Genomic DNA, 16,336 nt, shown 5'->3' with positions numbered 1-16,336 from the left:
AGAGTTATGTATGAACTTGTAACTTTTTGATACAATGACAAACTTCAATCAAGTGTTAATTTGAACTGCTGGTACATGTTTTATTGGGAATTCAATGTTAGTGTTTTTTGTACTGTTTATTCTGAAAGTATTCAAATGTTTTAACGTCTACTTTTTATGTCCTTAAGCTCTGGTGTTTTTCATTGGTGTGTGCACATAAAGTGTATCTGTGTGTATAGTAGAGAGGGGGCCTCTGTTGAATAATGTATAGAACCTTGGAGCTTACTGAATTATGGATGATCCCATCACAGGTAACCTCACAGGTACACACTCATCTTTCTCTCACCACCTACATGTGTGTGTGTGTGTGTCTCTCTCTCTTTCTGTCTCTATCTTTCTCTCATACACACACTCACAATCAGACGTATTGCTTATGAAAGAGCTTTGTTCGTAGTTTTTGTACCTGGCCATTGTTTCGGTCCTTAAGTACTGACCATTGAAAAACCCACCATTCCTGCCCCTATGACATAATGCTTTGTAGACCTAAGCCTATGTGTAATATCATAAGCCTATAGTCTACCTATAGCCTACTTTACCATGTAATGTTTAGTTAACAATTAGGCTGGGATATGGAAATAGATAGCTTTTACATCAAAATGTATCTGAGATTTATCAGTCAAGGGGAACAGTGCTTATCTCTCACATATTAAACGGGGTCTAATTACATTACAGTCTGTAGCCTACCAAAGGTGCAGTGTCGAAACTTTTGGATTAGCTTCATGCGGGGTGTCCCATTTCTGTGACCAGGTGGCTGGAATTTGAGATCTCTGCTGCGTCCGTGTGTGTTGAACCGATCCGGTTCACGATGTTCACGATGACACAGGGACAGACATCCAACAAAAGGTAGAGACCCAAGGACAGTATATTTCAGCTGCGGAGTTCTGAAAGATAACGTGTCTACTGCGCCTGCGTTGCCACTTGTCGCGGTGTATAGAAGCGCGTCGTTGGAGAGGTCCCACTCCCGTCAGGCGCTGTAAAGTGGTTGTCATTGATACACGAATCATTTTAGAGCAGTGGTTAAGGTGGCATATCCACTGACAGCCGCGTTATTACTCACCTGCCACAGTTCCACAGGTCAGGTTTCACGCGTTAGGAATCCCCCAAGTCGGCCTTGGGGGTTTTATGTCACTTACGCTGAAGTTGGTTTAGGCCGAACTGTCTGCTGCCAGTACGGAGGATCCAACTGAGCAGCAACAGAGAGAGATAGAGGACACGTAGAGACTCACTCTAGAAGGCTACCTTGGAGGAGAGGATTTTGAAGCAGAAATCTTACTGCCAAAGGATGTCGCACCAGACTGGAATCCATGGTAAATGTCCTCTTGGGTAGGCCTAGACGCGCATGATATCATTGGAACGAATGATAGCTAGTGTTGTATTGTCTAGAGGGGGAAAGTGATTATTATCAATTACCAGTGCTCTCTCTTTGCGCTGTGCCATTGTGCGTTAAAGCTCTCCAATCGTGTAGGCCTACCGATCCGTGAGTTATAAGAATTTGGTGTTGCAACAAAATTCGGGACATTCTGCGACACAACACTGTAATCTGATGTGATGTAATGTGATGGTAATTCATTCTTACTTTAACGGGAATGTTATGCCAGCTCGTGGTATTCAGATGGTGAGTGACACCTCGGGGCGCAGTCTGTGTGAATACGCTTATGGAGCCTCTAACCTTACTCACATAATCATCTTCATTGGAGTCTACATAATACCACACTTATAAACATTTAGTCCCATATAGAACCATAAATTTTTCTCCCATATGAGGGATATAATGTGAAACATTATTTGTCACTTTCCTAAAAGTATTGAACAGTTGGGATATTTCAAACCCTATACTTTTATGAGATGTACTGTATCTATGGGAATGTGTGTTTAGTTTATGGCTATGTGCGTATGTTTCAGCATGTGAGTAACTGGAGCTTGGGGCGGAAGCATACATCTCCGCTCTCTCACTTATCTCACCTGATCCTACATCATTTATGAGACTTCTGCTGTGTTTGGTAACCATGGTGAGAGAGAGGAGGCGTACAGTAAATCTTCTTAAAGAGAGGGAAACTCACTTTGTGTAATAACCCAAATTATGGGTTCAGTCCATTCGAAAGAGAACAACTTTCCCCAACCGGTATTAATTGTTCTGGGATCAGCTTGTTGTGTATAGACTCTATTCACTCCGTATCAGCTGTACAGTATCTCTGTGACCCCTGTCTATGTCACTTAAGGCGATACCGTGAGTGCCTGTCAGGGGATCAGATTTTCTCCCCGGTGTCTCAAGTTCTTACTGCCCCATCTCTCTCTCTCTCTCGCTCTCTTTCTTTCTCTCACCATCTTCCTCTCCTCTCTCTCCCCGTCTCCCTCTCTCTCTCGCTTCCTTTCTCCCTTTCTCTTGATCTCTCTCTATCTCTGTTTCTACACCTCCCTTTCTCTGTCTCCCTCTCCACCCCCCACCCCGCTCTCTCTTTCTCCCTTTCTCTATATCTCTCTCCACCTCCCTATCTCTTTCTCTCTGTCTCCCTATACATCTCTCTGTCTCCCTCTCTCTCTGCTCCCCCCCCCCGCCCCCCTCCTTGTCTCTCTCTTGTCTACCATACCATTGTAGCATCGGATGAACTGAAGGACTTCCTGTCCAGGGTGAGGGGAGGGACCATCAGAATAGCAAAGATTGTCATCAGAGATGGTAAGTATGGGTGTTGTATGTACACAGTATGTGAAGTCTAGAACCAAGACTGAGTAAAGAGTACCTGTTTATCTACCAATTGGCTGATGTTCTAAACCTGATCCACTGGGGACTGGCAACTATTTAAATGTGAGGACTGTGCTCAAAGAGGAGAGTTTGATATGAGTATTTCTCTGTCTGTCTTCCAGAGGAACTGGTGCTAGGCTCATACAGAGAACCTGCAAAGAGCTGGGACAAGGACTATGATCACTTCCTCCTTCCTCTGCTGGTGGCTCAGGAGCCCTGCTACATCCTGTACCGCCTTGACTCCCAGAATGCACAGGGCTATGAATGGATCTTCATAGCTTGGTCACCTGATCAATCACCAGTACGTAAATACTAAGACCACACATCTCTATTTGCAGTCAACATTGAATAACATTATGCCAGCTTGCAATACTATACAAATCACCAGAACAAAATGACGGTTGTGTTTTATTGTCACATACACCGGAGAGGTGCAATGAAATGTGTTGTTTTACAAGGTCAGCCATCGTGTTACAGCTCCCCTAGAGCAAATTACTGTTAAGTGCCTTGCTCAAAATCGACAGATTTTTCACCTCGTATGCTCAAGTATTCGACTGCAAGCCTTTCGTTTACTGGCACAACGCTCTAACCGCTAAGCTACCTGCAATGCTCTAACCGCTAGGCTACCTGCAACGCTCTAACCGCTAGGCTACCTGCAACGCTCTAACCGCTAGGCTACCTGCCATGCTCTAACCGCTAGGCTACCTGCCTCGATCATGCATACAGTTTATACACATTTTCTGTAAAACATGCACATGCAGTGCACTACCCAGTGTTCAGTGTTCTTTCCTCATCCGCTATGCCCCCTATAGGTGAGGGAGAAGATGGTCTACGCTGCCACCCGTGCCACATTAAAGAAGGAGTTTGGCGGAGGCCACATCAAGGATGAGATGTTTGGCACAGTTGAGGTCTGTGGTCTGGAATCATCAAATCCAAAACACTTTTATTTGACTTTGGTTTAACTGACTTGTGGGTTCACCCTATCAATCCCCGGCCTTTGAAATAACCTCCCTTCTCCCCCCTTTATTTTCTGCATATTGGAACATTTGACTCACTCCACAGCATACAAATGTTCCTACTCTGTTCAGGAGGTCCAGGAGGTTAAGATGCTTACTAGACAACAACCACTGCAGAGTCCACAAAGTAGAGCAAAGTTCCACATTCCATTTGGGTAGACTAGACACAAGAGGGCAGTTGATGAAGGAGGGGTTAAATGAGGTCTTGACCTCATGAGGTCAGAAGATTATCATGTGAAGACACTACAGTCAGTGACTGATGTCACCCAGTTGCCTTTTCTGTCTATATATCAGCCTCCAATCAGTCGAATCACTATGTGATTGACAGCTCATGGTAACAGCTGATCACAACCCTTCCTCAGTGGCCTCATCTACCTCTTTACATATGTAGGATCTTAATCTGTTGCAGGACAACGTTCTGGCAATGCAGGAAATGTAAAACTTATTGTGTATTTGCATTTTAAAAGGCTTCTGAAGTTTGTCATTTCCACTTTGAAATTTCCCCTACGAAACATGTATCAACCCCTACAAAAATGTCCATTATTATAATCCACATAATAATTCACATTTTCTGTTGCTGTAAGATTATTTTCATGCTGTAGGAAACTGACTCAAATTAAGAGTTAAGATGATGTATGATAAATTGGATAGGAGCCCTCTTTTTGTGAATAAAGTATGTTGGGCTTGTTCAGCGAATAACTTCCTGGTTCCTGTGTCCACAGGAAGACCTGTGTTTCCAGGGGTACCTGCGTCACATGTCCTCCTGCTCCTCCCCTGCACCTCTCACAGTAGCGGAGCAGGAGCTGCAGCGAATAAAAATCACAGAGGTAAAGCAAAGGGGAGTGACTGCTATATATCCACCAATTAGTATATTATTTTCAGTGTATATTACAAACATATACGATGAAGGCTACTACTGTGAGATAATGTATCTTGTTATACCTTTGTATGATGTGTAGTACATATTGTCATCCATATGTGTTTGTGTCTCTGTAATGTGCCATCCAGGACAAGGTTGTATGGGTAAGCTAGGGTTCTTCTCTCAGTATTTTCACRTGTGTATTTTGTATCAGTGTGTGTATGTGTGTGTGTCTGAGCATCTGGTTCAGGTGTATGTAGGCAATGAGTGCAAGTATGTGTGCAAACTGTGCGTGCATGTGTGTGAGAGAAAAAACAGAGAAAGAGATTAAACATTGTTTGTCCATTATATGCCCACAGGATGAGCGTAGAAGGTTAAGCAACACTCCTAGAGGACGAGCAAAGGTTTGTCCCGCCCTCTCATCTTCAACTCTGTACTAAAGACCTTTAAAAGTGGCACTCCAGTCTCCTTTTCAACTCATTTAACAAAAGGCACATCTCAATAGGTGGTCCAGGTAAGTCATGACATTGCACATGTGGGGGGGGGTGGGCCTTTCCTCTTTTGTTTCTCCATTGCTCCTCTATTGTTCCTGAAGCAAGGGGGAGGCCGATGACATCACGACTTCCATCAGACCAACTCCTTGAATGCCCTAACTCCTTGAACTTTGCAGTTATGTCGAAAAAACACTATTTAGCTCAAAACATATTTTTCTACCTTTAGTGTGCATACTTTATTGTATTTTCAACAGTAAAAGTTCAAAATCCTCTGGAGGATGTCTTTTAAAAAGAGGCTTGCTCCTCATCTTTAAGCCACATTTTATAACTATGTTTTTCTAGAGGTCTACCGATTATGATTTTTCAATGCCAATACCGATACAGATTATTGGAGGACCAAAAATAGCCGATAACCGATTAATCGGCCGATTTTTATATATATTATATATATATATAACGTGGGGAGAACAAGTATTTGATACACTGCCGATTTTTCAGGTGTCCTACTTACAAAGCATGTAGAGGTCTGTAATTTTTATCATAGGTACACTTCAACTGTGAGAGACGTAATCTAAAACAAAAATCCAGAAAATCACATTGTATGATTTTAAGTAATTTAATTTGCATTTTATTGCATGACATAAGTATTTGATACATCAGAAAAGCAGAACTTAATATTTGTACAGAAACCTTTTGTTTGCAATTACAGAGATCATACGTTTCCTGTAGTTCTTGACCAGGTTTGCACACACTGCAGCAAGGGATTTTGCCCACTCCTCCATACAGACCTTCTCCAGATCCTTCAGGTTTCGGGGCTGTCGCTGGGCAATACGGACTTTCAGCTCCCTCCAAAGATTTTCTATTGGATCAGGTCTGGAGACTGGCTAGGCCACTCCAGGACCTTGAGATGCTTCTTACGGAGCCACTCCTTAGTTGCCCTGGCTGTGTGTTTTGGGTCGTTGTCATGCTGGAGACCCAGCCACGACCCATCTTCAATGCTCTTACTGAGGGAAGGAGGCTGTTGGCCAAGATCTTGCGATACATGGCCCCATCCACCCTCCCTCAATACGGTGTAGTCGTCCTGTCCCCTTTGCAGAAAAGCATCCCCAAAGAATGATGTTTCCCATCTCCATGCTTCACGGTTGGATGGTGTTCTTGGGGTTGTACTCATCCTTCTTCTTCCTCCAAACACTGCGAGTGGAGTTTAGACCAAAAAGCTCTATTTTTGTTCTCATCAGACCACATGACCTCTCCATTCCTCCCCTCTGGATCATCAGTCAGCAATTGGCTCATTGGAAACCTTCACGGGCGGGAATCTGCGCTGCTGCTGCTTGAGCAGGGGGACCGTATGCGCGCGCTGCAGGATTCTTTAATCCATGACGGCGAGTTGGTTACTAATGGTTTCTCTTTGAGACTGTGGTCCCAGCTCTCTTCAGGTCATGACCATTTGTGCCTGCCTGTAGTTTGCGGCGCTGATGACCTACCTCCCTCATCATTGATGCCCCACGAGGTGAGATCTTGCATGGAGCCCCAGACCGAGGGTGATTGACCACATCTTGAACTTCTTCCATTTTCTAATAATTGCGCCAACAGTTGTTGCCTTCTCACCAAGCTGCTTCCCTATTGTCCTGTAGCCCATCCCAGCCTTGTGCAGGTCTACAATTTTATCCTTGATGTCCTACACAGCTCTCTGGTCTTGGCCATTGTGGAGAGGTTGGAGTCTGTTTGATTGAGTGTGTGGACAGGTGTTTTTATACAGGTAACGAGTTCAAACAGGTGCAGTTAATACAGGTAATGAGTGGAGAACAGGAGGGCTTCTTTAAAGAAAAACTAACAGGTCTGTGAGAGCCGGAATTCTTACTGGTTGGTAAGTGATCAAATACTTATGTCATGCAATAAAATACAAATTAATTACTTAAAAATCATACAATGTGATTTTCTGGATTTTAGTTTTAGATTACGTCTCTCACAGTTGAAGTGTACCTATGATACAAATTACAGACCTCTACATGCTTTGTAAGTAGGAAAACCTGCAAAATCGGCAGTGTATCAAATACTTGTTCTCCCCACTGTATATATATATTTGTAATAATGACAATTACAACAATACTGAATGAACAATGAACACTTTTATTTTAACTTAATATAATACATAAATACAATCAATTTAGTCTCAAATAAATAATGAAACATGTTCAGTTTGGTTTAAATAATGCAAAAACACAGTGTTGGAGAAGAAAGGAAAAGTGCAATATGTGCCATGTAAAAAAGCTAACGTTTAAGTTCCTTGCTCAGAACATGAGAACATATGAAAGCTGGTGGTTCCTTTTAACAAGAGTCTTCAATATTCCCAGTTAAGAAGTTTTAGGTTGTAGTTATTATAGGAATTATAGGACTATTTCTCTATACCATTTGTATTTCATATACCTTGACTATTGGATGTTCTTATAGGCACTATAGTATTGCCAGCCTAATCTCGGGAGTTGATAGGCTTGAAGTCATAAACAGCGCTGTGCTTCAAGCATTGCGAAGAGCTGCTGGCAAACGCAGGAAAGTGCTGTTTGAATGAATGCTTATGAGCCTGCTGCTACCTACCACCGCTCAGTCAGACTGCTCTATCAAATATAAAATCATAGACTTAATTATAATATAATAAACACACAGAAATACGAGCCTTAGGTCATTAATATGGTCAAATCCGGAAACGATCATTTCGAAAACAAAACGTTTAATCTTTCAGTGAAATACAGAACCGTTCCGTATTTTATCGAACGGGTGGCATGCCTAAGTCTAAATAGTGCTGTTACATTGCACAACCTTCAACGTTGTCATAATTATGTAAAATTCTGGCAAATTAATTACGGTCTTTGTTAGGAAGAAATGGTCTACACACAGTTCACAATGAGCCAGGTGGCCCAAACTGCTACATATACCCTGACTCTGCTTGCACAGAACGCAAGAGAAGTGTCACAATTTCCCTAGTTAATATTGCCTGCTAACACTCACTTATTTTAACTACATATGCAGGTTTAAAAATATATACTTCTGTGTATTGATTTTAAGAAATGCATTGATGTTCATGGTTAGGTACATTTGTGCAACGATTGTGCTTTTTTCGCGAATGTGCTTTTGTTAAATCATCACCAGTTTGGCGAAGTTGAAGCAGGCTGTGATTAGATGGTAAATTAACAGGCACCACTTTGATTATATGCAACGCAGGACAAGCTAGTTAACTACACATGGTTGATGATATTACTAGGTTAACTAGTGATTATGTTAAGATTGATTSTTTTTTATAAGTTTAATGCTAGCTAGAAACTTACCATGGCTCCTTGCAGCCACAAGGTCCTTTTGATGCTGCACTCGCGTAACAGGTGGTCAGCCTGCAACGCAGTCTCCTCGTGGATTGCAATGTAATCGGCCAAATTCGGCATCCAAAAATGCAGATTACCGATTGTTATGAAAACTTGAAATCAGCCATAATTGGTCGGCCTCTACTGTTTTCACCTGCATCTCTTTATTGATTTGTTTAGTTGATAACAACTTCTCCTCCTGCAGTACCTTGTTCCTTATAGTTTATGTAGGAATAGATTATTGATTTGTGTTATGCAGAGACTGTGGTTTTATGGCTATATGTCGGCCCCTACAGGTGACAATGGAGTTTGGTTTGGACAAAAGGCACCAGACTCTTACAGGCCTGGTGTTCCCTCTACAGGAGGAGGCCAAACGCGCTCTGCAGCAACTCAAGCAGAAACGTATCAACTACATACAGCTGGTGAGCAGGCCTCACGTAACAAACATACAAAACAAAGTCAAACAAAACATGCAACAAACATTCTCTATCTTTTGCTCACACGCAGGTACGCACAAGCACACACACACACTCAGTATACACACACTCAGTATTGTGATTTTTTGTGTGTGTCTCAGAAGTTGGACACAGAGAAAGAGACAGTCGAGCTGGTCCACACCAACCCTACAGAGACTCGTGAGCTTCCCTACAGAATCCCTACAGACACACCCAGATACCATTTCTTCATCTTCAAACACTCCCACCAAGGACAGCAACAGGAGGCTCTGGGTCAGTATCACACACACACACACACACATTATACGCAATTAAAGGTTATAGGATCTCTCATAATCCTTCTCTCTCTCTCAGTGTTCATCTACTCCATGCCAGGGTATAGCTGTAGCATTAAGGAGCGGATGTTGTACTCTAGCTGTAAGAACCCGCTACTGGATGAGGTGGAGAGAGACTACCATCTAGATATCGCCAAAAAGGTTCAACAATTACACAACCTCCAAGTTACCCATCTTTAATGTAACTTATAATATCAGACTGTCATATCACAGTGTGCATGTATACTGATCTTTTCCAACCATGTTCCTTCTTTCTCCCTCTTCCCTTTTTCTCTCGCATGTGGTGTGTGTGTGTGCGTGCACAGATTGAGATTGACGGTGGGGATGGGCTAACGGAGGAGTTTCTGTATGAGGAGGTCCATCCCATTGAACACACTCTGAAGCAGGTGTTCGCCAAGCCACGTGGGCCAGGGGGGAAGAGGGGCAACAAGCGCCTCGTCAAGGGGGCCGGAGAGAACGGGGAAGAGAGCTAGAGAGTGACAGGAACAGACTCACACCCAAACCTCCACGTATAAACTGGCCTCTTTCTCCTCAACTGTCTGTTTCTTACCTTGTGGATCTGATAGTGCTTATTTTAAGATAAAGCAACGTCTCAAGGTCTATTTTTTATGTTATGCAACATTACTTATGTTCCCTTTTTCCACTCTGTCCATCGTTTCACCATCAGTGCCCTGGTCCCCATACTAAAAGACACATCACCTTGCCCTTCCCCGAAAGGACTGATCACAGTCAGATGAAGGTTGAAGCATGTCAGGATGCTCATTATTTTACATCATCTTCCAATAAATAAAAAATGATGTATATTTAATTTGTCTTCTGTTTTTACTAAATGTTTGGGTAATAGGGGATACAACAAGGGACGATCAAGTGTTAAATAAAATAATGTGTGTGAATGTGTGTTTGTACATACCACAGTGATAATCTGAATGAGGTCAAATTATGTCTGAGAAATATTTTTTGGAATGGAAATGAACCTCCTCTACCTGATAYGCTTGCATATCGTTGATTGTTTGTCCTGTAAAACAGAACGTATAAATTAAAGAAGTAAAATTGGAGACGTATTTGTTTCTAAACACTCATTTAAACAATTAATAGGTTTACAAACGGTAGTCACAAAGTTAAAGAATCAACAGTAGCCTATGAAACATGAGGGAAGGCGGAGCATTATAAGGGGGAGGCTCAGTCAGCTAAGGTCAATTTCAGTCAGCTTTCCTGGAAAGTGATCTACTTAGAAGTCATCCGCTGCGCATTAGGCGTACTGGTGATGCCAGCTGAGCCTCTTCCATACCCCTGGCGCGAGGCTGAAAAGGAAACTCGAGCACGCGCCGGAGCAAATCGAAACGCAGCGCAGTTCCGCGAAACAGGGTGGGCACAGGACAGATGCGGCCCCTGCCGCTGCGGCGCTGAAATACAAAGCCATTATTGGAATTAGATTCCTAGAACTTCCGTCAACCCGCAACACTGAATTTACAAGAGAGGCGTTTTCTCTCCGTCTTTCCATAGAATAGAATAACAACAGTGTCTGTTGAGCGGATTACTCCGCTGGACTTCACCCTCTATTTTTTCGGAGGTTGAAACTGACACGTTGGAGATTTTATAGTTATGACCAAAATAAATTTAGATTATTTTACATTTTGAAAAAATTCTGAAAAGTCTATTTAGTTAATGAGATTACTTTTGTTTTTTGGATTATTGGAGCCATGACAACGTCAACTCAGTGACTGTTCCTACAGTATATAATAATCACTGGCTTTATTGGATAATTGTATAAGCATACAGGCCAAAATGTTTAAACTGGATTCATAATGATTTCTTGTGTTCAAAGGTAAGTTGAATTTGTTGTTGGCACAATTAGGCTACATGCACTAATTTTAATTTCACAATTTGGCTGTGCTGAGAAAATCAAATGTAGCCACGTTTTGACATCACATGTAGGAAATTAAGGAACATTCAGCACAGAGGTTATTCGTTGTGTACCAGACAGTGTGGAACAACGCCAGGAGAATTAAGTGTTTAGGATTTATATGAGTTCATATTCGAAGATTATAAATTAGGCCTATAGTCAAAAAAAATGTCTGCCTGTGACAGTTGTAGCCTAGGCTGAAAGTTTGAATGTGGATGGACTTTTTCTCCATGCAAAATTGAAGGTATTTCGGGTCAAGAATTCATAATGGGRTTTGACCTTGTTACCTATATTATTTGTATATCATATAGGTAATAATAAGTTAGCAATAATCCTGGATCCTAAACGTTTTGTTAAACGTTATTTTAGTTGTGTAGCCCCTTTGGAGAAGCTATAATTATGATTTCTTTGATAATTTATTTATACAATTGCTTTCAATCTGTGCTCAATTAATTTTAAGCCATGAAGATGATAACTACATATGGTTACCGACGCACAACGTCTCCTTGCTCCTCGGATGGATACACAAGTGTAATGGCTGCGCTCAATACAATGACACTTACAAATGTAGATTCTTCAAACACCCCCAAACAGGGTGTAACGTCTTTCGTTGGTGGAAAGAGAGGAGGACCAAAGCGCAGCACGTTTCCATATTTATTGGAATACTTTTTCAATACGAACAAAAACAATAAACAGACGAAAACCAACGAAGCTACAGTCCTGAACTAGTGAACACATGAACGCACAAACAGGAACAATCACCCACAAACCAATAGTGAAAACAGGCAACCTAAATATGGTTCCCAATCAGAGACAATGTAAAACACCTGCCTCTGATTGAGAACCATATCAGGCCAATAAGACAAACCTAACCTAAAAACATAGACTATACCCACCCAGCTCACGTCCTGACCAACTAAATAAAGACAAAACAAAGGAAATAAGGTCAGGAACGTGACACAGGGAAACAGGTCAATCAAAGGTGTTGTCACGTGCTTCACTAAGGCCGTAATGTATCTTATAACTTTACAAGGGTTGTAAAAAGTATATGGRTAAAACGAAGCGCGAACTAAAAAGTAAGAATCTGAGCATAGCACCTATTAGGTGCAAAAACTCGACGTATCCAGTTACGGGCCATTTTTTGGAAGCAAACCACTCTCTATTTTGTGCCTTTGCTATATCGGTATCCCTAGGAGAGGGTGTGACCTTGACAATTTATTGTTAAATCGAGAGGCCGCCTGGATCTTTAATTTAAAGATACATTCGGTCTCAACGTAGAGTTTGATCTGAAGCCATTCTTGTGATTCTTATGTTTTTGCTATCCATTGTAAATAATGTGTCACGATCGTCAAAGGTAGAGAGTGAGGACCAAGGCGCAGCGCGTGAAAAGAACATCTTTTATTTAGAAGAGAAAAACCACAAAACGAAACCACTTTACAAACTAACAAAATAACAAACTGACGAACGTGAAGCTAAACATGAACTAGTGCATACATGCAACCTAGAACATCGACATAGACAATTACCCACAAACACCTAAAGCCTATGGCTACCTTAAATATGGCTCCCAATCAGAGACAACAATAACCAGCTGTCTCTGATTGAGAACCAAATCAGGCAACCATAGACTTTCCTAAACACCTACACTCAACCATAGACAATCCTAGACACATACACTCAACACAAACCCATACACTAAAACCAACACCCCCTTTACCATAATAAACACCCAAAACACAAACATACCCCATGTCACACCCTGACCTAACTAAAATAATAAAGAAAACAAAGAATACTAAGGCCAGGGCGTGACATAATGTTTGTAGGCCTATGTAGCCAAATTGTATCTATGATCATATGTTATCCATTCATGCTTTTTATATGTTCTATTTATATGTGTAAATCAACCAATGAAATTAAGCCACAGCCAGCCATGATTACAGACACCTGTGTGCCCTTTCAAACTCTATCAACTAGTGACCTGCAGTGTTTGTCATTACACCCTGATGAAGACATCAAGGCTGTCGAAACGTTGGTTATTACTTTGGTTATTAAATTATTGCATCTGAGTACCTAGAGTGTGCCGCTTTTCTTTTTCACTACACATAGTTAACATAAAGGCACATGGTTAAGTCAAAGTCGATAAAGAAAGGAGGAAAATCATCTTCTTTACACATTCCCCACATTTTATGTTATTTATGTTATAGCAGCATCAGTGCCTTCGGGCCTCTGCTGACAGTTTAACAAAGTGCCTCCTAAGGGTTCATATACCACCATTTGCCAAGTTATGGAAGACTAGGGCGGAAAAAGTGCTCATGCAGCTTGCTTTGTGTTTGATGTTTAGGGAAAATCGTGACTGGTGAAAATCTGTGAATATCATACTTGTCACGTTCCTGACCTGTTTTCTGTTATTTTTGTATGTGTTAGTCGGTCAGGGCGTGAGTTTGGGTGGGCAGTCTATGTTATGTGTTTCTATGTTGGTTAATGGGTGACCTGATATGGTTCTCAATTAGAGGCAGGTGGTTTACGTTTCCTCTGATTGAGAGACATATTAAGGTAGGTGGTTTCACATTGTTTGTTGTGGGTGGTTGTCTCCTGTGTCTGTGTATGTTGCGCCACACGGGACTGTTTCGGTTTGTTCGTTCGTTCGTTTTGTGTAGTCTGTTTTTCCTGTTCGTGCGTTCTTCGTTACATGTAAGTTCTTACGTTCAGGTCAGTCTACATTCGTTTTGTTATTTTGTTTAGTTTCAAGTATAGTTAGTTTTTTGTCTTGTTTAAATAAATCATGTCAAGTTACAACGCTGCGTTTTGGTCGAATCCCTGCTCCTCCTCTTCGGAGGAGGAGGAATTCCGTTACAATACTACTTATATGACAACATTGTGGGGTGGAAATCACAATCCTTTTGCCACCCCTAGATGTGACATATGTTTCTGTCTCCATAGCAACTACTGTGTTATAACCTATCCAATCCAGGCACAAAATTATAGATTCTTTCCTCCTACCTCAGGGCTCTGTTGCGAGGGCCACCTTCGGATATGATTGCTAGGATGATGAGCAGCATACAGCAGAATTATGGTGAGAGAGGAGATTTGTGTTGTCAGAACCCAACTGCCCCTCTCTATGACCCTACAGAGGMCCTCTGCTGCATCACCACCACCTTCCAGTMCCTGCAGAACTCAGGTATGCCTACTAGCACCCCCCCCCCCCCCCCCCACCCCACCCTTATGTGTATGTGTGTATGTTTATATGTGTAAGCATGTGTGTGTGTTTCAGCGTTAAAGTCTGCATGTAATGGAGATAATATGGGACACAATAGTAACATGTGGATCTGTTTCTGCCTCCAGGTTGGTACTGGGGGTCCATTTCAGCCAGAGAGGCTCGAGACGCTCTCCTGAAGGTGTCAGTGGGAACCTTCCTGGTACGCGACAGCAGCCACCCTCTCTACATGCTGACTCTGTCAGTGAAGACGGCCTGTGGCCCCACCAACGTACGCATAGAGTACAGTGGGGGTCACTTCCGGCTGGATTCCAGCTCCCCAGGCCCCCCTCACTTGCTGTCCTTCCCTGACGTCTGCAGCCTGGTGCAACACTACGTTGGCTCAGGCCAGACACAACAGGGCAAGAGAGTGGAGTCAGAGGGCCCTCCAAAACCTAATGCCAAACCCAGCCCTACCCAGCCCTCAGCGAAGGACAATGCAGTACTGCTCAAGCTGATGCGTCCCCTGCCACAGGCCTTCCCCTCTCTCCAGCACCTCACACGCCTCACCATCAACTGCCAAATCGACTGCATTGACCAGCTGCCCCTGCCACACCCACTGGTGCGCTACCTGCAGGACTACCCTTTCCAGGTATGAGGGTCCTCTGGCAGCCATCCCTGCCCAAGGAAGGGCACACAGGAGGCCCAGGGACCTCCCAGTGAGGGTTAAAGGTTAGGACCTTATGCTTATAGGGTCAGAGATAGCTTCTGGCTCAGCTCAGCTGGACAGTGGAGCGTGGAAAGCAAAGTGCAGTGTTGCCTTTGGAAGAGTAGGACTATAAAGTCTCACTGGGCCTTGGGCTGCTCGTACAGACATCCATGAACCAGACACCATTTATACTGTTTACTTTAATATTAATATAATTACATTTGATGGATTTTGTCTCTATTGTTTCAAATCTCTTTTATAGTAATTTTTTTGTCTCTTCTACGTCTTTTGTCTGACCCATAATCTATTGTAAACCATCACTAACAGACTGTTACAGAGTAGCAGTAGCCAGGAAAAAATAGGAATTACTTCAGCAGGAATGAACAGGAATTTTAGGTATAATAAAACCGTTCTTACACTTTGCTGCAGTACTCCATGTCATCTATCACAGATGGAAGGATGCTGGTGAAAAAACAGCGAGTGATCTTGATATTGTAAGATTTTTATTATTTATCAAAAATCTGTGTTTTGTGTAAACAGGTTTCGTAAACAGTCACATGGGGAAATTATTAGCATTAAGCCTATTGCTGGGAGCATTTCCATGGAACATTATGCCTGAGTTGGTTTCCAAGAGGTGAATTTGACTAGTGCTAAGAAAGCCTCTTATCAGGATTAGAGCCAGAGCAATGGTCATTAATACACGAAAAGAGTACAGAGTGTACACACACACACATACACACACACATACATACACACACATACACACATACACACACATATACACACACATACACACACATACAAACACAGACAAACACAGACACATATGTGCATAACATACACACATACAAACACAGACACATATGTGCATAACATACACACATACAAACACAGACACATATGTGCATAACATACACACATAGCATTGTGAAGCATTACAGACAGGCTGAACTTATTGTCAACCATTGTTTAGCGAGCTGTTTCCAATAATTCAAAATGAGTTGTCTATCACATCTTTTGTATGTATGCTATGGTACCAATGATGTACGGTGCATTCAGAAAGTATTCAGACCCTTTCACTTTTTCCACATTGTTATGTTACAGGCTTATTCTAAAATGTATAAAATCATTTTTTTCTCATCAATCTTCACACAATACCCCATAATGACAAAGTTAAAACAGGTTTTTAGAAATGTTTGCAAATGTATAAATAATAAAAACAGAAATACCTTATTTA

At 42.1% G+C, this 16,336-nt stretch overlaps 2 protein-coding genes across 6 annotated transcripts; both read left to right on the top strand.

Annotated features, from left to right (window-relative positions):
- Positions 1-1,031: 1,031 nt before the first annotated feature.
- On the top strand, positions 1,032-10,056 carry LOC111970394 (twinfilin-2). Of its 2 annotated transcripts, XM_023997104.1 has the most exons (11): positions 1,032-1,346; positions 2,636-2,713; positions 2,902-3,080; positions 3,592-3,687; positions 4,518-4,622; positions 4,804-4,818; positions 5,014-5,058; positions 8,798-8,923; positions 9,079-9,229; positions 9,311-9,432; positions 9,597-10,056. In XM_023997104.1, exons 1-11 carry the CDS (start codon positions 1,322-1,324, stop codon positions 9,762-9,764), a joined length of 1,110 nt encoding a protein of 369 aa, XP_023852872.1. In that variant the 5' UTR covers positions 1,032-1,321; the 3' UTR covers positions 9,765-10,056. The 2 variants fall into 2 exon arrangements, with proteins under 2 accessions (XP_023852872.1, XP_023852873.1); XM_023997105.1 differs by lacking the exon at positions 4,804-4,818.
- Positions 10,057-10,539: 483 nt separating this feature from the next.
- Positions 10,540-16,336, top strand: LOC111970398 (cytokine-inducible SH2-containing protein). 4 transcript variants are annotated; one of them, XM_023997108.2, is made up of 3 exons: positions 10,540-11,116; positions 14,203-14,375; positions 14,540-16,336. In XM_023997108.2, exons 1-3 carry the CDS (start codon positions 11,097-11,099, stop codon positions 15,046-15,048), a joined length of 702 nt encoding a protein of 233 aa, XP_023852876.1. In that variant the 5' UTR covers positions 10,540-11,096; the 3' UTR covers positions 15,049-16,336. The 4 variants fall into 4 exon arrangements, with proteins under 4 accessions (XP_023852876.1, XP_023852880.1, XP_023852877.1 ...); XM_023997112.2 differs by lacking the exon at positions 10,540-11,116 and adding an exon at positions 13,203-13,225; XM_023997109.2 differs by lacking the exon at positions 10,540-11,116 and adding an exon at positions 13,568-13,888.

The sequence above is a fragment of the Salvelinus sp. IW2-2015 genome, linkage group LG11, assembly GCF_002910315.2.
Source record: "Salvelinus sp. IW2-2015 linkage group LG11, ASM291031v2, whole genome shotgun sequence".
NCBI classification, from domain to species: Eukaryota; Metazoa; Chordata; class Actinopteri; order Salmoniformes; family Salmonidae; genus Salvelinus; species Salvelinus sp. IW2-2015.
This window is presented reverse-complemented; position numbering and strand designations above follow the sequence as displayed.

Excerpts from the sequence above, each read along its gene's own strand:
- LOC111970394 (XM_023997104.1), top strand. The coding sequence starts at position 1,322 with ATGTCGCACCAGACTGGAATCCATG. Across the intron at positions 3,081-3,591 it reads GGTCACCTGATCAATCACCA|GTGAGGGAGAAGATGGTCTA; the intron begins GTACGTAAATAC and ends TGCCCCCTATAG. Across the intron at positions 9,230-9,310 it reads ACAGCAACAGGAGGCTCTGG|TGTTCATCTACTCCATGCCA; the intron begins GTCAGTATCACA and ends TCTCTCTCTCAG.